We start from the raw sequence: 21,752 nt of genomic DNA on the forward strand, positions 1-21,752 counted from the left end.
TTTTGTACTCCTAGCTTTTTGACTGTGAAGAAATAAATTTCTGTTGTTTAAGCCACCAAGTCTGTGGTATTTGTTATGGCAACCTTATCAAGCTAATAGAGAAACTATTTTAAAGGGATTGAGGCGAGAAGTCCTCTCTAAAGAAGTGACATTTGATCAGACTGATAAAAGATGAGCCATGTAGATTCCAGAGGAAGCAAGGTCTGGACTAAGCAGAGAGCAAATGCAAAGGCCTTTGGGTGTGAACATGTTTGACATATGTCAGTGCACTTCAGTCAGAGACCATCAGGAATGTACCTATGGCTGAACAAAGTTGCATTAAATGACTAAATGCAGTGGGGGAAGATGCATAACATGGGGAATAGTGCAATGTCTCAGTAAAAAGATGCTAGGAAAGACTTAAAGAAGTTGGATTTGTGTTATGTAATTTAGGGAAGGGTTCAAGGAAGTGAGAATTGCTTTGAATTTGGTGCTGTCAGGAAGTGGGAGTAATTCCATATTAAGATAAGAATAATACAGTGAAGTTAAAGCAGCTATCACTCATATTATCTGAGAGAGGAGGATGTTTGGTATTTTGTGGCTTGGACAATGTTCCTGGTTTCTCTTGTGTTCAGACATGATTATAAAGTGATTTTGTTTTTGTTTTGGTTCATCACAGTCACAGAGAGGCCTTATGTAATGTATAGCCCATTAAAAGGAAGAAAACAATAAACTATCACTGAGGAAACCCAGGTGGCAGACATACTAGACAGAGACTTAAACTGCCTTAAAATGCCCCAAGAGCTTAAAACAAACAAACAAACAAAAGACTTGAAGGAAGACAGGAAAATGATCTCTAAACAAAATGAGAGTATCAATAAAGAGGTAGAAAATGTAAAAAATAACCTAAAAGAAATTCTGGAGCTGAAAAATATAATTACTGAAATGAAAACTTCACTTTAGAAACAGAGGTGAACAAGCAGAAGACACAATCAATGAACATGAAAATAAGACAAGTGAAATTATTGAGTCTGAGGAACAGAAGAAAAAAATAAAAGAAAATCGAACATAGCCTAAGGAACCTCTGTAACACCATCAAGTGGACCAGCATACATATTGTGGGAGTCTAAGGAGAAGAGAGAGAGAAAGCCATAGAAATAACTACATTTAAAAAAAAAATAGCCAAAAACCTCCTAAATTTGATGAAAGACATGAATCTAGAAATCTAAGAAGCTCACAAACTCAAATAGGAAAAACTCTAAGATGCACAAGACACATTATCATCAAATTGTTGAAAGACAAAGAGACAATCTTGAAAGCAGAAAGATAGAAGCAACTTGTGACATAAAGGGATCCTCAATTAGAATACTAGGTTATTTGTAACAAGAAACCTTGGAGACCAGAAGGCATTGGTTTAAATACTCAAAGTGCTGAAAGAAAAAAGAAAACTTTCAACCAAGAATTCTAATACTGACAAAACTGTCCTTTAATAATGTGAGAGAAATTAAATATACCCAAATAAGCAAAAGCAGATAGAGTCTGTTGTCATTATACCTGCCCTGCAAAAAATGCTAAAGGGAGTCCTTCAAGTTGAAATGAAAGGATACTAGACAGTAACTTAAAGCCATATAAAGAAATAAATACCTCTAGTATAGATAAATACATGGGCAATTATAAAAGCTAATATCATTGTACAAAAATTCACTTTTAATTGTCCACATGACTTTAAAATGCTTAAAAATAATTATTGATCTTTATTATTGAGCAAATAATGTATAAAAATGTAATCTGTGATGTCAATAATAGAAAGAAGGTGATGAAAATGTACAAAAGTAGACTTTTTACATGCTATTGAAATTAAGCTGGTATAAATTCAAATGGAAGTGTTATAACTTTAGGGAGTTATATGTAATATAATCCCTATGGTAACCACGAAGAAAATAGCCATAGAATATACACAATGGGAAATCAGAAGGTATTCAAAACATTTCATTACAAAAACATTAACTAAACCCAAAAGAAGGCAGTATAAAGTAAATAAGAGTGGGAAAAAAAAGCTAAGCTATAAGGCATATAGAAAACAAACAGCAAAATGGCATAAGTAAATCTCTCCTTATTAGTAATTTCTTCTAATAAAAGACAAATATTGGCAGAATGGATTTTTAAAAATACATGATCCAGGTATATGATATCTACAAGGGACTTACCTTAGATCCAAAGACACAAATAGATTGAAAGTAAAAGGATAAAAAAGGATATTCTATGCAGATAGTAACCAGAAGAGAGCTGGAGTGGCTGTACTCATATCAGACAGAATTGACTTTATATAGAAAAAGGCTTTAAGAGATGAAGAAGAACATCATATATTAGTAAAAGGTTTGACACAACAAGAAGCCATAACCAGGCCCTGGCCAGGTTGCTCAGTGGGAGAGCATTGGCCTGGTGTGTGGATATCCAGGGTTAGATTCCTGGTCAGCGCACGCAAGAGAAGTGCCCATCTGCTTCTCCACCTTTCCTCCCTCTCACTTCTCTCTCTTCTCCTCTCCTCCTGCAGCCATGGCTCTATTGACCCCAGTGCTGAGGATAGCTCGATCGCCCTCTGCCTCAGGTGCTAAAAAAATGGCTCTGGATGTAATAGAGCAAGGGCCCAGATGGGCAAGCATCGCCCCCTAGTGGGCTTTCCAGGTGGATCCCCGTTGGGGCGCATGTGGGAATCTGTCTTTGCCTCCCCTCTTCTCACTAAAAGAATAAAAAAAAAAGATGCTATAACGAATATAAACATTTACACACCTAATAACAGACCCTCAAAATATAAAGTAAATGTAGACAGAACTGCAGAGAGAAATAGTTCTACAATAAAAGACACTTCAATATCCCACTTCCAACAATGGATAGAAGAGACAGATGGTAAGTAAGAAAATAGAAAACTTGAACAACACAGTAAATCAAGTAGAACTAACAGACATATACAGAACACTCTACTCAACAACAAAATACAACTGCATGTTGAATATTGTCTGGAATATACCATATGTTAGGCCATCAATTAAGTCTCAGTAGATTTTAAAAAATAGATATCCTACCTAGTATCTTCTTCAACTATAATGGGATAAAGTTAGAAAGCAATAGCAGAAGAAAAACTGGGAAGTTTATAACTATGTGGCAATTAAGCAACACTCTCTTAAATAATCAAAGAATAAATTGCATGGGAAATTTAAAGATACTTAGAGACAAGTGAAAATGGAAATACAATATACTGAAATTGTGTGATGCAAAGAGAAATTTATAGTTTTTAATATCTACATTAAAAAGGAAGAGATATTTCAAATTAGTAACCTAACTTTTCATCTTAAGAAATAGGAAAAGATGAGCAAATTAAACTTAATTAGCAGGAGGAAGAAAGTAATGAAGAGTAGTAGAGAGATAAATAAAATAGAGAATAGGTCTGACTGATGGTGGTGCAGTGGATAGAGCATCGATCGAAGATGCTAAGGTCCCAGGTTTGAAACCCCAAGGTCACCAGCTTGAGTGCGGGCTTGCCAGCTTGAACACGGGGTTGCTGGCTTGAGTGCAGGATCAAAGACATGGTCATAAGGTTCAGTGTTCCAGGTCGACGCTTGATCCACTGCGCTACCACAGGTCAAGAAAAGAAACTTAAAGATCAATGTCCCTTATGAACATACATACAAAAATTCACAACATAATATTAGCAATGTGAATCCAATGGCATTTTAAAAGATCATTCACCACAATCAAGGGGGATTTATCCGAGAATATAAGGGCGGCTGAACATAAGAAAATTAACCAAAGTAACACATTATATTAATGGAATGAAAAGAAGAAAACCACATGATTATCTCAACTATTGATAAGTGGCATTTGGCAAAGTTCAATCTTTTCATGATAAAAACTCTCAAAAAACTAAGAACACCGTAGAAGAAAAATTCCTCCACCTAATTGAGGGTATTATAGGACATCTGCAGCTACCATGCTCAATGGTGAAAGACCGAATACTTTCCCTGTAAGGTCAGGAACAGGATAAAAATGCCTACTTTCATTGCTGTTATACAACATTGTACTGGAAGTCCTATCCACAGCAATCAGACAAGAAAAACAGTAAAAGGCATCCAAATTGGAAAGAAAGAGGTACAACTACCCCTATTTGCAGATGACAGGATCCTATAGAGAAGAAAAAAAAATCCAAAAGCAGTAACAAGAAAGCCATCAGAGCTAATTAACGAATCCAGCAAACTTGCAGAGTGTAAGATCAACCCATAAAAATCAGTTGTGTTTCTATACAAACCATTAAACAATTTGAAGAGAAAAAAATTTAAATTCCATTTACAGTAGCATCTAAAGAATTAAATACTTAGCCCTGGCCGGTTGGCTCAGTGGTAGAGCGTAGGCCTGGCGTGCAGGAGTCCCGGGTTCGATTCCCGGCCAGGGCACACAGGAGAAGCGCCCATCTGCTTCTCCACCCTCCCCCTCTCTCCTTCCTCTCTGTCTCCCCCGCCCTCCCCCCCGCAGCCAAGGCTCCATTGGAGCAAAGATGGCCCGGGCGCTGGGGACAGCTCTGTGGCCTCTGCCTCAGGCGCTAGAATGGCTCTGGATGCTACAGAACATCGCCCCCTGGTGGGCATGCCGCGTGAATCCCGGTCGGGCGCATGCGGGAGTCTGTCTGACTGCCTCCCCGTTTCCAGCTTCGGAAAAATGAAAAAAAAACAAACAAACCAAAAAAACCCAAAACAAACAAACAAAAAGAATTAAATTCTTAGGAATAAATCTAACCAAGGAGGTGAAAGACTTGTATGCTGAAACTTCAAAAGATTGCTGAAAGAAACTAAAGAACATCTAAATAAATGGAAAGACATTCCTTGTTCATGGATAGGAAGGCTTAACATTGTTAAGCTGTCAATACTACCCAAAATGAGGTACAGATTCAATGCAATGCCTATCAAAATTCCAACAGCCTTTAAAAAAAAAGAAAGCAAATCTTCACATTCATATGGAACTGCAATTAACACTGAATAGCCAAAACAACCTCGAAAAAAAAAAAAAGAATAAAGTTAGAGGATTTACATTTCCCAACTTCAAAACTTACTACAAAGCTTTAATAGTGGATACATGGACCAATGGAACGGAATAGAGAACCCAGAAATAAACCCTGACATAAATGGTCAATTGATTTTTGACAAGAATGCCAATATCATTCAATGGGTAAAAGACAGTCTTTTCAACAAACGGTGATGGGAAAACTTGATAAACACATGAAAAAAAATGAGGTTAAATCCTGACCTTATTCCATATATAAAAATTAACTCAAAATTTATTAAAATCCTAACTTAAGGGCTAAAACTATAAAACAGTTAGAAGAAAATGTTGAGAAAATCTTCATGACCTCAGATTTAGCAATGATTTCATAGATTTAATACCAAAAGCACAGGCACCAAAAGGCAAAATAAGATAAACTTAACTTCATCAAATTAAGGACTTTTGTGGATCAAAGGACACTATCAAGAAAGTGAAACAATAACCTACAGAATGGGAAAAATATTTGCAGATTATTTATCAGGCAAGGGATTAATATTCAGAACATAAAAAGAACTACAACTCAACAAAAAACCCAAACAACCCAATTCAAAAATGGGCAAAGATTTGAATAGACATTTTCCCAAAAACCATATACAAATGGCCAGTAAGTACATGAAAAGATGGTCAACATTAGTTTTCAGCAGAGTGAAAATGAAAGCCATGATGAGATGCTACTTCACACACACTAGGATGGTTATACTCAAGAAAATGGGAAAGGACAAGCTTTGGTGAGGATGTAGAGTTTGGAACCCTCCTGCATTGCTGTAATATAACGTAAAAAAAGGTGCAGCAATGTGGAAAACGGCTTGACAGTTTTTCAGTATTAAAAATAGAACTACATATGATCTAGGAATTCCACCGCTAGTTATATATCCAAAATAATTAAAAGCAGGTATCTGTACAGCAAACATTCACAGCGTTATTTTCAATAAATAGCCAAGTCCTGATAGGATAGTTCGTTTGGTTGGAGCGTCCCCCCAGAGCGTGGAGCGAAGAGGTTGTTGGGTTTTATTCCCTGGTCAGGGCACATACAGGAGCAGCTCGAGGTTCCTCTCCTTCTCACTCTCTCTCTCTCCCTGCCTGTCTGTCTGTCTCTCTCTCTCTCTCTCTCTCAAAAATAAATAAATAAATAACCAAAAGGCGAAACAACCCAAGTGTCTAACAACAGATAAATGGATATACAAAATATGGTAGATAGATACAGTGAAATACTACTCAGCCATATAAAGGAATGAAGTTTTGATTGTGATATATATATATACTACAGCATGGATGGACTTGAAAAACATTATGCTTAGTGACTAAGACAGACAGAAGGACAAATGTTATGATTCCACTTATATGAGGTACCTAGAATAGGCCATTTGATAGAGAAATAAAGTAGAATAGAAATAACCAGGGGATGAAGACAGGTAGGAACGGGGAGTTATTCAGAGTTTATATTAAGGATGATGAAAAAAGGTTAGGGTGATTAATATATAGTGGTGATGAGTACGCAACATTGTGAATGTAATTAAAGCTGAATCGTACACTTACCAATGGTTACAATGATACATATTTTGTTATGTTTATTTTACCACAATATCTTTTTTTTTTTTTAAAGAAGTGGATGTGAAAGTTGCTAAGGTATGTTGAAATATTATATAAAGTGGCCAGTAGACCTGTGGTGGCGCAGTGGATAAAGCGTCGACCTGGAATGCTGAGGTTGCCAGTTCAAAACCTGCACTTGCCTGGTCAAGACACATATGGGAGTTGATGCTTCCTGCTCCTCTCCCCTTTCTCTCTCTCTCTCTCTCTCTCTCTCTCTCTCTCTCTCATCTCTATCTCTATCTCTCCCTCTAAAATGAAAAAAAAAAAAAAAGGCCTGGGTAGATGTCACTGCTAAGATGACCTTTAAGTAAAGCCCTAAAGGAGGCTAAAGAAAGTGGAGTAACCTATGGCCACCTTCGGAAAGGGTATCTCAGCAGAGGGAGTAGTAAGGACAATGGACCTGAAGTATAAGCGTGAGAGACACATTCTGGAACAGCGGAGGCCAGGGTGACTAGTGGGAGGGGATGAGGGCAGAGAGGGAGCAGGCTACGGTTAAGTACCTGTATTTTGGCTTCTGCCAAGAGCGGGAGGCACAGTAAGGTTCTGAGCAGAGGTATGCGATCCTAGTTGAGTTTTAACAAAATCAAAACAAAACATCCCTGGTTATCAAATCAGTAAGCCAGAGAGGCCAGTTCGCGACTTCCAGTCCAGAGTATAGTCCGGGGAGCAGTATACCCCAGGTCGCGCTTCCCCTACCCGCCACCGTGGGGCAGCAGAGTTGCGCTGAGCTCCCGGCGTCCCGGCAGCCTCGCCCTGCTCCGCCCTAGCGCGCAGGTGGTCCAATCTTTGGAACTCTTGGGCGAAAACCCGAATTTCGTCCTGCGCTTCCGCTCCGCCCTTTTGAGAGCCAGAGTTTCCGGAGGCCTAACCTGGGGATAGAGATGCCCAGGGGCAAACCATGAGATGGGAATGGGGGAGGCGGAGGAAACTTCCGAAGTAGAATTCCAACTTTTCCCTGGCTTGATTCCCCTTGGACGTCCCAAAGGGGACAGAGCTTCCCCTTCGGGAACTTCACTAGGTTTTTTAATTCATCTAAGTGAAATACACAAGAGGCCCGTACCGCTGCGGTCCACCAGGAACGGAGGGACCCTAGGACTAGTGGAAAAGTCGGGCGCTATCAACAAGTCTCTCCCGGCGCCAACCTCGGCTAGCCTCGCCCCGCCCCGCAGGGTGTATCTAGGCCGGTCCATTGCCGGCCCGGGAGAGGGGCGAGAGGGAACAGGTGCGCACGAACCCCGCCCCCCTCAACAGGTGAATCACCCCAGTTGAGTATCGGTTCTAGAGAGTCACACTCTTCTCGGCTTGGCACTAGCAGAAGGGGGTTGGACAGGATCCCAGGTCTGTAGCCGCCCTCCCGCTGGCTGGCCACTTGGTTCTGACCCCAGGGGCCGAAGCGCACCTGACTCAGCCCACTTCCGGATAGGGAGGTGGAGTACCCCTTCCACCGCCCACCCCTTTGGCCGGCCCACTGTTCTCACCCAGTATACCTGGGCCAATCCATTCACCAGAGCGCACAGGGGGTGGAGTGATTGAAAGAAGCACAATGACTCAAGCAAGTTTCTCCGAGAAAGCTGGAAGCGTTTTTTGTTACTTTGTTTCCGCTCATTAAAATCTTAGAACAGGGCAGGGTGGGCTTGAATTAGGGACAAAGAACAAAACCGGGAAGAGGAGGCGCATGCACCCCTTCCAGCCTTGGTGCGCACCGCGCCCCCTACCCTCCGGGTACCCAGCAGGGGACGCGCGGACCCGACTATCCCAGACCGCCGCGATGGCGCCAGTGGTCCACCCGCTGGCGTGGGTTCTGGGCTTTTATCCGGGCACCCCGGGTTGGGGCGCGATCGTCTTCGTGTGGCTATTTCTTGGCACTCTGTGCACAGGTACGGAGAGCGGGGACCCTGGTCCCGCGGACGGGCGTGAGGGCTTTATAGGGAGGGGATGGATGAAGGCACTACACCGCCGAGGGGCCAAGAGAGCTGGGGTAGGAGGATCAGAAAGATCAGGGCCTTCCGATCCCCAGGATCTCGGGAGATCCCTTGTGTGCCAGTGTGAGGGGAATTTCCCTACCCGCGTTGGAAGCGCTCCCTGGCCCTTGTTCAGAGATAGCAGGAAGTGGAACTCCGGGACTGCAAACGCTGGAGCGGCAAGGAGAATGGAACTCTTTTTAGGGCAGGGGTGAAGGGACCACTGGATCGCTGGGAAAGGCTGGGATGGAGAGTTGGGCGCACGCGGAGACTTAAAAGTCTTGGGGTAACGGGGAGCGGGCTCTCGAGGGCTGGATCAGACACTTCCTGAAGAGAGATCAAGAAACAGTGTCCAGGCCCTGGCCGGGTTGGTCAGTTGGTTAAAGCCTATCCTACCCCCCTCCCCCAGACTAATGATTGATCCCGTGTCAGGGCAGATACAAGAATTAATCAATGAATGCGTGGGTTCAGGATTGGGGAGTCCCTAACCATGTCCCTTGAGCTCCGGAGTATCTGTGCCTAAGGGTCTGGTGAGATGGACTTCTTGACCTGATTTGAAACCATCTTCTGCTAGCAAGCTTTTACTGGGTGGGATGTTTGTTTGGGTGGGGATTTGGGGGGAATTTGACCTTTCTACAGGCACTTTTGGCATGTTTATTTGAGGTGGCTTTGGGTAGGATGAGGTGGGAGGCTGATGGAGACATTTTGGGGCTTTAGCTGCTCCATGGCAAAGCAGTTCAGTCAAACAACTCCAAAATTTACCCTCCAATACACAAAACTTGGAACCTTGGTCGTGGTTTTTGAAGTGGGGCCTCCAGCACTTTGTGGAGGCCATTTGGGCTTGCCTGTACAGGCCACATAGAGGAACCCTTTCTGAGAGAGAATGGCTAAGGTAAGAGGGGTCTGGGGAGGTTCAGAGTACTCCCTCTGGGAAGGGAGATGGACAGGATGTTCCAAGAAATCTGGCTGTGTGACCTTGCACCTGCCACTTCAGCCCCATGGGTCTATAAAATGGGCATGATTATCGGAGCTGCCTCACCAGTCCTGGGGATTAAGGAACAATGTGTACCAGGCTCTCTGTAAAACCTTGCACTTGTAAGTGTCAAGTTAATGACAAGTGATGTTGCTTATTTTTGCCGAAGCACTTTCCAGAGCTCAGGGTGGTCCCTACTGACTCTGCTCTTATGCTCAGCCCCTGCCAGTGCCATCCAGGTGACTGTGTCAGACCCCTATCATGTGGTGATACTCTTCCAGCCTGTGACCCTGCCCTGCACCTACCAGTTGACCACGACCCCCACGGCACCCATCGTGATCTGGAAGTACAAGTCTTTCTGCCGGGATCGCATCGCTGACGCCTTCTCTCCAGCCAGTGTTGACAACCAGCTCAATGCCCAGCTGGCAGCTGGTAACCCGGGCTACAACCCCTATGTGGAGTGTCAGGACAGCGTGCGCACCGTTAGGGTTGTAGCCACTAAGCAAGGCAATGCTGTGACCCTGGGAGACTACTACCAGGGCCGGAGGATCACCATAACAGGAAGTATGTTGGATTGGGCAAGGGAAAAGGCGCAGGGGATGGGGTCAGGGACAGGCTTGCGTGGGCTCCCTTATGTGCAACCTGGAGTCCCCACCTGGAAGCTCGTTAGTGCTAGTGTCTGAGATGACTGACAAAGGGAGGGTCCTTTCTTGTAGTCATCCATCCGTTCCTTCCTTTCCTTTATTTTACAGCAAAGACTTATTGAGCACCTAACATATGCGAGGTGTTGTTTGAAGCCCTGAAAATACAGCAGTAAAGAAAATGATCAAATCTCTTCCCTCATGGAGTTCACAAACCAGTGAGAGAGAAGAGATAAACAAAACGCATATTGTCAAGTGCATGGAAATAAAGAAGAGTGGGTAATGGAGAGAGAGCCAGGGGTTCTATAATATTAATCCTACCAGCATAGTAAAGTTTATATAAGTAGCAACTTATAAAGGGCCTCCTATGTGCCAGGCTCTAATCCAGGTTTACGTGGATTAACTCATTTAGACCACACAGTGATTGTTTGAGTAGGTTTTGTTATTGTCATTTTACAGAGGCCCAGAGAGGCAAAGTGACTTTCACAGGTTGACACAGCTCGTTACAGAGCTGGGATTCCGACTCAGCCACTTTGGGTCTAGTCTCTTAGCTAACTGAACTGAAAAGGTGAGAAATGTTAATGGAGACGTCTATGACTTGCCAGGCACTTGACACATTCTCCCACCAAGTCCTCACAGTCACATTTTACACTGTAAAACTGAGGCACAGAGAAATTAAGTAGCTCATCTAGGTATACAGCTAGCAAAGAACTAGAGCTGGGATTTGAACCCAGGCAACCCGGAGAGCCCTTGGCCATAACCTTAATGCTGCCTAATAATAGGAAGTGCCTGTTGGGACTAAGTAAGGGGTGATGGGCAAGTTCATTCATTTATCTGTTCAGTTGGTATTTATCTAGCATTTACTAATTGCCAGGCACTGTTGTTGCTGGGGATGGAGTGGTGATCAGAACATCTGATATCCCTGCCCTCAAGGAGGAGGTGATGTGCTAGTGGGGCGAGGTAGGCAGTAAACAGCAGATAAAGAAAGAGTAAGAGAATATTAGAGAGTGCTAAGTGCTACAGTAAAACAGACCTGGGTGATGTGCTGTGTGGAGTGACTCAGGAGCACACCTGAGACCTCTGAATGTGATTTGAGGAGGGACTAAGACTGTGTCCTACACAATCTAGAGGGCAGAGAGGTGGTGGGCACCAGTGGGTGAGGAGTGAAGCCTCCTCAATGGATTTATCCTTTCACTGTCTTAAACAAGATGAGTGTTCTATCTTGGGTGTGGGGGCAGAGGGACAAAGGGAGCATCCCTTTGCAGACCCGAAGAGACCAGGGCATGGGCACACTCCTTCCCTCACTCTGTTTAGACCGAGGATGAAAGGCAGGGTTCCAGGGACCGAGCCTGTCAGTCCTGTTTTTAGGAGGCACCGAGCCTACTTGCCCTGAATTTCCACGGGCAGCTCAACTCAGAGCATCCTCCTGTGGACAGAGGGCTTCTTGGGGATTCATCCCATCCTGTCCCCCCTCCCATATCTCAGTGACCTCTCCCACTTGGACCAGGCATGACTGATTGTATGGCAGCCTTGTCAGGACAGCTCAAGTACTGAGTGCCCTTGAAGGCTGACTGGAATCACGCCTCTTCTGCGGAGTCCAGAACTGGGGAGTGACCCCCTGGCTCTGGCTGGGGCAGATTCTACATACTCCGGGGCCTCACAGTCCCAGGCCTTTCAAGTTGCTTTGATCTGGGCCCCTGTTTGATGCAGGCTGTGAGCATCCATTGTGTGTACTTCCTCCCAGGAAACCCAGTAGCCATGGGGGCTTCCTCCATTTAAGCTTTGAGAATAGAGAAAAGGGGACTTCCTTGTTGTGTTCTGAGGTCACCAGCCATCAGGTTTTAAGTGAAAGGAATTCCAGGCAAACTATAACAGTGGATGACCCTAGAGTCCCTCAGCTGGGTGGGGTGGCGCCCGCCTCCCTTCCATTCTTCCCTGCTTTGGGTGACGTGAGGTGCCTAGATAGGAACCCTCTAGACCTCCTGAGGCTCCTTGGAGTTCATGCGCCCTCTCCACTCAATAACACTGGGCCAGAGAGTCCACAAGACCCCTGCAATCGTGAGGGCTGCCTCTGCTGTGTGCAGATAAGGAACCAGGGGCCTAGAGGTATGGAGGAGGCCCACCTTCTATCCCCAACTGGAGATTCAGTGTCTCTTCCCTGACAGCAATGCCCAGTCCCGTGTGTCAGGACCAGACACACAACGGTCCAGGAACTGGGTGCACCTGCAGGAGGGAGTTGGGCCCAGGCATGAGAATTGATCAAAATAAGCTGGAAATCCATATTTTTCTTGGGTTTGGAAACATCATGCAGCTCAAACTAAAGGCATTGAGGCCCAGGTCAAGTCCACGGGAGCCTATAAGCTTTTGCTGTGGCAGGGAGTCCCTGTCCACCTATTCGGCACTGGGCAGGGACCTGCCCTTGAGCTCTGGTTTTGGAGAGGTATGGTCAAAGTCTGGTTTAAAGATAGGGTGGGAAAATAATGGTATTCTGGAGAGCCCGGAGGGTTTGGGGGAATGTAGTTAAGAGTTTTATGAGGATTCAGTGAAAGAATACTTGGAAAGGGATCCAGCACACAGCAAGAAAGAATTCAGTAATTGGTGGCTAGATACATGACCTAGGAGGGGAGTCATGTCCTCCACTCCACCTCTGCTCCGAAGGTCAACCTGCTTATACTTGCACAACCCCCATCTCCACACTGGCAGTTTCTCTTTTCCTTCCTGCTTATACCATGTGATATGCTATATATTTAATTTTTTTACTTGTCTCTCTTTCCCAGTTGAGCTCTGAGTTCCATAAGGGCAGGGGTTTTATCTGCTGTCTATAGCAGTGGTTCTCAAACTGTTAGTCTTAGAGCCTCTACACTCTTACTGAGGTCCTCAAAGAACTTTTTTTATTTTTTATTTTTGTTGTATTTTTCCGAAGCTGGAAACGGGGAGGCAGTCAGACAGACTTCCGCATGCGCCCGACCGGGATCCACCCGGTACGCCCACCAGGGGGCGATGCTCTGCCCATCTTGGGGCGTTGCTCTGCTGCAATCAGAGCCATTCTAGCGCCTGAGGCAGAGACCACAGAGCCATCCTCAGCGCCTGGGCAAACTTTGCTCCAGTGGAGCGTTGGCTGCGGGAGGGGAAGAGAGAGACAGAGAGGAAGGAGAGGGGGAGGGGTGGAGAAGCAGATGGGCACTTCTCCTATGTGCCCTGGCCAGGAATCAAACCCGGGACTCCTGCACGCCAGGCTGATGCTCTACCACTGAGCCAACCGGCCAGGGCCAAGAACTTTGTTTTGATATCTAGCAACAAACTGAGAGAAGTATAAAAAGTATTTAACATGACAATGATAAACTCCTTATAGGTTAATACGGATAACATTTTGAATGAAAATACTACCATATTTTCCAAAACAAACAAAAAACTTGAATGAAAATTGCATGTGCAAATTTATATTTTTGCATATCTCCTTGAAGTCTAGCTGAATAGAAACGATTCTCAAAGCTGCTTCTGCATTCAGTATATTGTGATAGCATGTTATATTGCCTCTGAAAAACTCCACAGTACATTCAGAGATTAAGTGAACAGGGTAAATAACATTTTAGTAATATGCAAGTAACTGACCACTGGGATCCTGAAAAGGTCTTAGGGAACCCCAGGACCGACAGATTACTCTTGGATTACACTTTGAAAACTGTTGCTCTCAAGTGAGAATCCAACGGGCCTTAGACACTGCCTGGAACCTGGATGTTTTCAGTAATTATGTGTTGCATTTTGAATTTATCAAGGGTCTGTTTGAATATAATCATATACGTAGAATGCTGGAACAGACAACAAAAAGCTAAGGGAGGTTAACATGAAGAGAGAAGGGGTTCATTTCTGGGTCCAGGCCAGTCCTGTGTCAGGCACTGGGGATTCACTGAGGTAGACAGGTTTCATGGAGCCCACATCCTGGGAAGGATCAGGGATGCTCAGCCCCTGAGGTGGCTGATAAAGCTCAGCAGTGGTGGTGGTGGTGGTGGTGGGGGCTGTGGAGCAGAGTGGAACCAGCCCTGTGAGTCTGAGGACACAGTGCCAGGCAGAGGTGCTAGCGTGAGGCAAGCTGAGGTTGTGTGGGCCCCGCATACTGGGGCACTGTGAGGAGGCCAGAGTGTCCAGAGTCTAGTGAGTAAAGGAGAATGGTGGGGATGAGGCTGGTTTTAACCATTAGCCAGATCGTGCCCAGGGCTTTGTGGACTCCAGGGTAAGGCTTTTGGAGTGGTGGAGGTAAACATTGTTGAAAGGGTTGTTTTCCTGTGGATGTGAGGTCGTCCTTCCAAAGAAGGAAGGCTGGCTCTTTCATTCCTTGGCAACTCGCTGATGCCCTGGTGGGTGCCAGGGGCTGCAGACTGGGGCACACACAGTTACTGCCCTCAGCTGTCATGGAGAGGGCACGTGGGGCAAGGTGGTGCGCAGGTCAGCAGGGGCCAGGGTGCAAGAGCATCCGGGAGGAAACCGGCTGGGCCACTGTGGGGGAGTTCCTATCTCCAGGCCTCAGGGAGCTCAGGTGGCGCTGCCCGCTGAGTCCCACCCTGGCTCCCACTGCTGGATGGCTGAAGGGCTTTAACTAATTAGGGCCTGAGGAGTAGAGAGGAAATGAAATGCTGAAAGACTTTCATTACTGGTGTTATTAAGAGGCTTCTTGCCCCGGGCTGCTTGGGACCCCAGCGTCCCCACGCCCTGGGCCTGACCTGGACTGTGGGGCTTGATGGCTTCCTGGAATCTGAGTTACTGATCTCCGCCCCTTTGACCCAGCCCCAGGGCCTACACTGGCTCCCTGGTAGTTGATGTTGATGGAGTAAACTTTTGCTTGGAGAGGTGGTACACAGGATGGTGATAGCTCTGAAGTCAAGACCACTGATGAGCTGGACAGTTTGGGCAGGTCAGGTCATCTCATCTATATAAACCAGGAAAGGTAACACTGCCCACCGCATAGATTTCTTGAAATACTCTATGCCAAGTGTTTCGTACAGAGCCTAAGAGGAAGCACTGCCTGATATGAATTATTTCATTGTCACCTGGCCTCTCCATGGTGGCCTCACACTCTCCTCCTGACACAGATGCTGACCTGACCTTTGACCAGACGGCTTGGGGGGACAGTGGTGTGTATTACTGCTCTGTAGTCTCCGCTCAGGACCTCCAGGGGAACAACGAGGCCTATGCAGAGCTCATTGTCCTTGGTGAGTAAGCTGGGCCCTGTGGGCCTGGGAAAGGGTGGGGAGGGGAGCCCTTTCTCCCACTTCTGTGTGTCTCCCTCTGCCCTTCAGCTCACTCTCTGGGCTCTGTCGCCTGCTTTGCTCTCCCCTCATGGCACCACCAGTTACTGGGGCTTATCTGTGTCCTGCACCCTAGGTAGAGACTCCGCCCCCCCTGCAGCATTTCAAGTAAGCCAGAGCCAAACCAAGAATGGTTAGAGAGGCAGAGTGACAAAGAAAAAGAGAGAGCGAGGCATTCATTTGTTATTCCACTGAGTTGTTCATTCATTGGTTGCTTACCATATATGCCCTGACTGGGGATCGAACCCGCCATCTTGTTGTTTGGGACAATTCTCTAACTGACTGAGCTAACTGGCCAAGGCTGTCTCATTTATTTAAAATTCAGAAATGTTCAGAGTTGATTGGCAGTGCATGAGGTGGGTACAATGGAGAGGAAGCAGGATTCGCCTTCTGCTAATTTCCCGGGCCACATCTGACCCTAGAGGCCCTTGGCAAAGTATAGGAACCTTGCCCTCTGCTCTGCTGGGATGGCATTTGTGGCTTATACAGTGAGTGCTTCTCTCAGGTTAGTCCCCTCAAGATGCCCAGGGGCAGGGTAGGGCAACTACCAGGAGCCTGTTTTGCTATAGGCACCCCCGCCATATGTGGAAGAGATGTTGCTATTAGCCAGATGCTCTCTTCTCAGCCAGAACATACAGCCTCATGTGATGTGCTTTATGTAAGATGCTTCCGGTCACACATGGCCATCATCCTACGCATGATGCAAGGAAATGAATGTGTGAGTGAGCACACATGATGAGGGAGTGTGCTCCAGGGCACTTTCACGTGTGGGCAACAGAATGCATGTGCCAGTGACCCAGAGAACCTCTGAGTGTCCTTTGGTAAAATGCACAATCTGCTTTAGTGGTTCTCAAAAGGCAGTCTCAGGACCCACTTTTCACTCTGAAAAATATTGAGGATCTCAAGAGCTTTTATGGGTTATAGCTATAGTTGCTTAATGTCTTAGAAATTGAAACTGGAATATTTTTAAAGCAAGGTGCACAAGGATATAATCCATTGCCATCAAAATGATGAAGTATGTCATCACATGCCACAGCTGCTGGAAAACTCCACTGTACACCCATGACAGAAATTGAGTGAAAAGGGCAAATCATGGCTTAGTGATATTATGAAAATTACTTTGGCCTGGGGACAGGACCACACTTGGAGAACCATTGGTTTAGATGGCGAAAACCCTTTCAGTGGGGCATGTGGCATGGAGTATGTGAGCTCTAGATAGAGGTTTGTTGGCAGAGTTGGGTGTGTGGATACCCCTGTGATACACTAGTGTGTACAAAGCAACCATTTCACCTGAGGGAAGGCACTAGCTGGGCCATGAAACTTGTGGATGGGACAGAACGCAGGGACCGAGATGGGACACCCATGGGCCACAGAACCAGGGCCACACTATGACTTTTAGGGGCTATTAGGCACATTAGCCTTCATGGGCCTCTTCCTCTGTATTAAAACATATAGATATGATTTTTATGATTACCTTGCTATAAAGACAATTTGTTAGGTATTTGATATTATTATAATTTTTTTCAGATTTCAAAATAAAATTAAAACATTTTCAAGGGCCCTAGGATACTGTGCCCCCTGGGACATAACTCCCCTTATGACATGGGATGCAACCCTTTGGGGCAACAGGACCTATGTATGTGGAAAAGGTGAAGTGCCCAAATTGAGGATGTACCTTCAGATCCCATGGGAAATGTACTGGGACCCTTTAGAGCAACAGATTTCCCTGAGGCATGAGAGAGGGTAAATTATCTGATGGAAGCCTTTGGGAAAACAGCACTCACAGAGGAGGTGGGGCGGGGTGGAGGGCGGGAACCATATGCTATGACCCTCCTAGGCCACCAACCCATCCTCTGCTTCAGTGCACACCTTCACCCTGATAAGCCTGGAGCTGGGCATCTGGGGAGGGGCGGCCCGGCTGGCCCTTGCCAGCATAATCTGTCTCTCTTTTGTCCCTCCAGGCAGGACCTCAGGGGTGGCTGAGCTCTTACCTGGTTTTCAGGCGGGGCCCATGGAAGGTACGGGGTGTAGTCCCCTACACACAACTTACTGCTTCTAAGTATCTCCCCCACCCTAAACTCCGCTCGCTGTGGACCCCCACTAACCTCGCCTGACCCCAACTCATGGCATCTAGTGACCTGGCTCTAGACTTTGGGGTGTAGGCAGGAGGCTTCAGTGACTGGAGTGGTGCCTGTAGCACTCTTCTCGGGTTTGGAATCTGGGCAGCTGGCTCTCTGTCCCCTCTCTAAGGCTATAGCCTCTCTTGCTCTGGCCCAGTCATTTCTCCTTTTCTGCCTTGCTCTGATGAGCCCAGGGCCAGCTCCCTAATTCTGGCACTGGCCTGGGTTGTAGAGTGGGCATCCCTCTGTGCTGCACCTGAGCATCTGGCACGGAGACTCCAGTGAGGGCTGCAGCTTCCCTGCCAAGCTTTGCAAATAGCTTTGCCCCCACCCCTGTCTCTGCACTGCCCTGCTGCGCCTATGTCCCTGTTCCCACCCCGGCCTCCTGGCTCAGGGCCTATTCCCATCTCTCTGCAGACTGGCTGTTTGTGGTAGTTGTCTGCCTAGCTGTCTTCCTTGTCTTCCTCCTCCTGGGCATCTGCTGGTGTCAGTGCTGCCCGCACACCTGCTGCTGTTACGTCAGGTGCCCCTGCTGCCCGGACAGGTGCTGCTGCCCAGAGGCTTGTAAGTGCCCCTCGAGTGGCCACCCCCACTCAGCAACTTCACTGGTCCCGGGGGAGGAGGTGCCACTGCTCTGGAGGTGATGAGGTGAGCGATTTGGGAGAAAGTGGGCCAAGGATGATCAGCTGATACAGGTTTTTATTTATATACGTCAACTTTTCATTTATTTTGAATCTTTGAGTTTTTCTTTTCTGAAAGTCTAGTCTATATACATGGTAAAAAAATTTTCAAGTAGTGCAAAAACAGTTACTTGAACATAAATCTCCCTTTAAAAACAAAATCTTAAGTGATAAAGGCAAGGAACCAAGCAAGGTTTACAGCACCACATAATTTAAGCAAATTAAAAAAAAACACCCTATCCACACAAGCACAAGTGCTGGAAAAGTAAAGGCACTTTGCTACTTGGCTGAAGCAAGTGAACTCTGAGCTCCCCTGTCTTGCTTCTGACTAATCCGTGAATGACATCTAGTCAGGAAGCCCCCAGGGGGAGGAGCCTACAGACCTGAGAGGGAAGCAGGTATGAGATCCTGCCTCCACCCAGATGATTCTTTTTTGAAGCTGGGGCTCAGCTCCCAATAGGAATATTCTACCATGTGGGCTTTATCTAAAGGGGCACTTTGCCCCCTGTTGTTCTGTAGGAATGCAGGCCCTGGGTGGCCATGTCTTCTAATAAGGTGGATAGAGTTGGCATTTTATGTAAAACCTCAACACATGTTGGTTAACTAGCACACTGTCAAACAAAATGTATTGGCTTGCAAGATTGGGGTCATGGGCTGCCAGTATACAGTCCTACCCTCTAACCTCTGTGAGGGATCACACACGGAAGGTGTTGCCTCAATGAAGATGATGTACCTGCAGAAGCTAAGCAAGTGCCCAGGGAAGCTCCACAACTGGAGGATGGGGAAAAGGTCCAGGCACATGTCCTTCCGGACTCTATCATAGGGAAGGGCAGTATTGCTCCTGACCATCATCTCATGCTGTGTGTGTCTTACCAGTGTATGCTGCTGGCAAAGCAGCCACCTCAGGAGTCCCGAGCATCTATGCCCCCAGCACCTATGCTTTCCCTGCCAAGACCCTACCTTCAGCAACCATGATTCCCATGGCCCCTGTCTATAATGGGTATTCTGGAGACTTCGACAGGAATAGTTCAGGTGAGATCTGGGGGAGCCAGGAGCAGCTGGGGTAGGATTAGGCTGGGCATTTGGGCACTAAGGGGTGTGGGGCTAGAAGGAAAAGGATACTGGGGTCAGGGGAGGGCTTTGCTCCTGGGGTGGGGGTGGGGCTAGCCACTGACAGCCAGTCTTCCTCCATTAGGTGGCTATAGCTCCCAGGTACCCCTGCTTCGTGATGCAGATAGCAGTGTGACCTCTGGTAAGAACCATAAAATTGAACATGCCTATAGAGAAGGGGAGCTGGGTTAGCACTCAAACTGATCACCTCCATCTCCTGTCCCTAGAAGTTCGTAGTGGCTACAGGATTCAAGCCAGCCAGCAGGATGACTCCATGCGGGTCTTGTACTATATGGAGAAAGAACTGGCCAACTTTGACCCTTCTCGACCTGCCCCCCCCAACAGCCGTGTAGAGAGGGGTGAGGAGACTTGGGGTTTGAAGGGTTCCTGAGGGGAGGGGGAAACATGTTTCCCTGATTAACTGTCCCAGGGATATTTGCTGCAAATCCTGGATATAGTACACCCTTCCCTACCATGGCACAGTGAGAAATGTATGGGACACTGCATGTTATCCCTTAACAAATGAGAAGCCTAGGGCCCTATAGAGTGTATGAGCCAAGTGATGACACTGCTGGACCCTGGCAATAAGTCCTGACCTTTTAGCAGTCAGTGACAATTCCCTTCTCTACAGCCATGAGTGAAGTCACCTCCCTCCATGAAGATGACTGGAGATCTCGGCCTGCCCGGGGCCCTGCCCTCACCCCAATCCAGGATGAGGAATGGGGTCGTCACTCCCCTCAGAGTCCCAGGAGGTGGGAGCAAGAACCCCTCACAGAGCGGCCCAAGAGTGGCTGGGGCGCCGGGCGGCCCCGGGCCCGCTCTGTGGATGCTCTGGATGACCTCACACGGCCAGGCTCTATTGAATCTGGGAAGCGGTCTCCTCCAAGTAATGGGAGGAGAGGCCGAGCTTATGCATCTCCCCGAAGCCGTAGCCGTGATGACCTCTACGATCAAGACCACAGGGGCTTTCCAAACTCCCAAGAACCCCACTTTGATGACTTCAAGTCTAGAGACCGACCTCATGCTGACCCGAGGTCCCGCTACCACCGCTCCCGGGACCCTCGAAATGATGGCTCTAAGTCCGGGGACCCCCACTATGATGGGCGGCTTCTGGAAGAGGCCTTAAGGAAAAAGGGGCCAGCAGAGAGGAGGCCTTACAGGGAAGAAGAGGAGGCCTACTACCCTCCAGCGCCTCCTCCTTACTCTGAGACCGACTCCCAGGCCTCACGGGAGCGGAGGCTTAAGAAGGTGAGTGGACTTACTGGCTTGAAGACCCTTCCAGGACCCTCTCCTCCAGTCCTCCTGAGCTCACACCCTTTTCTTTCTTTCTCCTTTTCAGAACTTGGCCCTGAGTCGGGAAAGTTTAGTCGTCTGATTTCATATTTTGTATGTAGTTTTTGTACTTTTTTAAAAATTTTCGAGGAACAGAGGATATTCCTCTTTTAAGTCTAATAAAATACATAATCACAAGGCCTAAATCTGGAAGGAAGTGTTTTGCCGTGTTAGGTGGGTAACCTGGAGAAATACCATGTGTATCTGCACAGGCCGCGCGTCCCCTTCTCGCCTGGGTCTTGGGTCCCAAGAGCAGAAGACCACCTCTGCCTTCTCCCTCTCCCCTAGGCACGGAGTACGTACCCTACACTGACTCCACCCGGCCCTGCGTGCGCGCCCCAGCCCCGCCCAGACGTGCGCATGCGCCCCGGGCCTCCGACTTCGCGCACTTTAGCCTGTGCGCGCTCCTCTCCCGTTCCATTCCATTCCATTCACACCTTCACCCCCACGTTACTACTTTACAGTCTCCAAGCCCCGTAGCCTGCCTCGTCCCCCAGCGTTCCATCCGGGCCCGCGTTCCACCCGGGCGGCCCGCTAGCTAGTGCCAGAAGGCCCGGGGGACGGTGGCAGTGACCCCACGCCCCGCCGAGGCCGAGGCCCAGGCCGGCGCGCGCCCGACCGCCCGCCATCGGAGACAGACAGCGTGCGCGTTCCCCGGGGGCTGCCCTCCCCCCCGCGCGCGTCGGCCCCGGGCTCGCGCTGCTACCGCCGCCGCGCGCGCGCAGCTCAAGTAAAGGAGGAAAAAAAAGGAGGAAAAAATAGAAAGCGGCGGCCGCTGCAGCAGGGATCCGCCGCCGGACTGGGCCAGGCCGAGCGGCTGACGCTCGAGCCGGAGATCCAGAGAGGGGCGGCGGCCGTCCAGGGCGGACCGGGTTTAAAAAAAAAAAGTAGCGGCGGCGGAGGATCAGGGAAGGAGGCCCCAGGGCCGCGGGCGGGGGGCGGCAGCGCTGCGTTCCGGAGCCTAGAGCCGCC

General features: G+C 47.6%; 1 protein-coding gene across 6 annotated transcripts; it reads left to right on the plus strand.

Moving 5' to 3' along the window:
• Window positions 1-8,152: 8,152 nt before the first annotated feature.
• Window positions 8,153-20,925, plus strand: LSR (lipolysis stimulated lipoprotein receptor). Of its 6 annotated transcripts, none has more exons than XM_066243868.1 (10): window positions 8,153-8,537; window positions 9,814-10,158; window positions 15,323-15,442; window positions 17,500-17,556; window positions 18,076-18,222; window positions 19,215-19,370; window positions 19,534-19,590; window positions 19,676-19,807; window positions 20,080-20,696; window positions 20,788-20,925. In XM_066243868.1, the coding sequence occupies exons 1-10, from the start codon at window positions 8,336-8,338 to the stop codon at window positions 20,821-20,823; spliced, it is 1,869 nt and encodes a 622-aa protein (XP_066099965.1). In that variant the 5' UTR covers window positions 8,153-8,335; the 3' UTR covers window positions 20,824-20,925. The 6 variants fall into 6 exon arrangements, with proteins under 6 accessions (XP_066099965.1, XP_066099966.1, XP_066099968.1 ...); XM_066243869.1 differs by having other exon boundaries at window positions 19,679-19,807; XM_066243870.1 differs by lacking the exon at window positions 17,500-17,556 and having other exon boundaries at window positions 8,154-8,537.
• Window positions 20,926-21,752: the final 827 nt, after the last annotated feature.

Source organism: Saccopteryx bilineata, chromosome 9 (assembly GCF_036850765.1).
Source record: "Saccopteryx bilineata isolate mSacBil1 chromosome 9, mSacBil1_pri_phased_curated, whole genome shotgun sequence".
NCBI lineage: Eukaryota > Metazoa > Chordata > Mammalia > Chiroptera > Emballonuridae > Saccopteryx > Saccopteryx bilineata.

What these genes read in the sequence shown, in the direction of transcription:
- LSR (XM_066243868.1), top strand. Translation starts at nt 8,336, where the DNA reads ATGCACCCCTTCCAGCCTTGGTGCGCACCGCGCCCCCTACCCTCCGGG. An exon ending in TCTTGGCACTCTGTGCACAG is followed by an intron (nt 8,538 to 9,813) that starts GTACGGAGAGCG and finishes TCTTATGCTCAG; the next exon opens with CCCCTGCCAGTGCCATCCAG. An exon ending in CTTCGACAGGAATAGTTCAG is followed by an intron (nt 19,371 to 19,533) that starts GTGAGATCTGGG and finishes TTCCTCCATTAG; the next exon opens with GTGGCTATAGCTCCCAGGTA.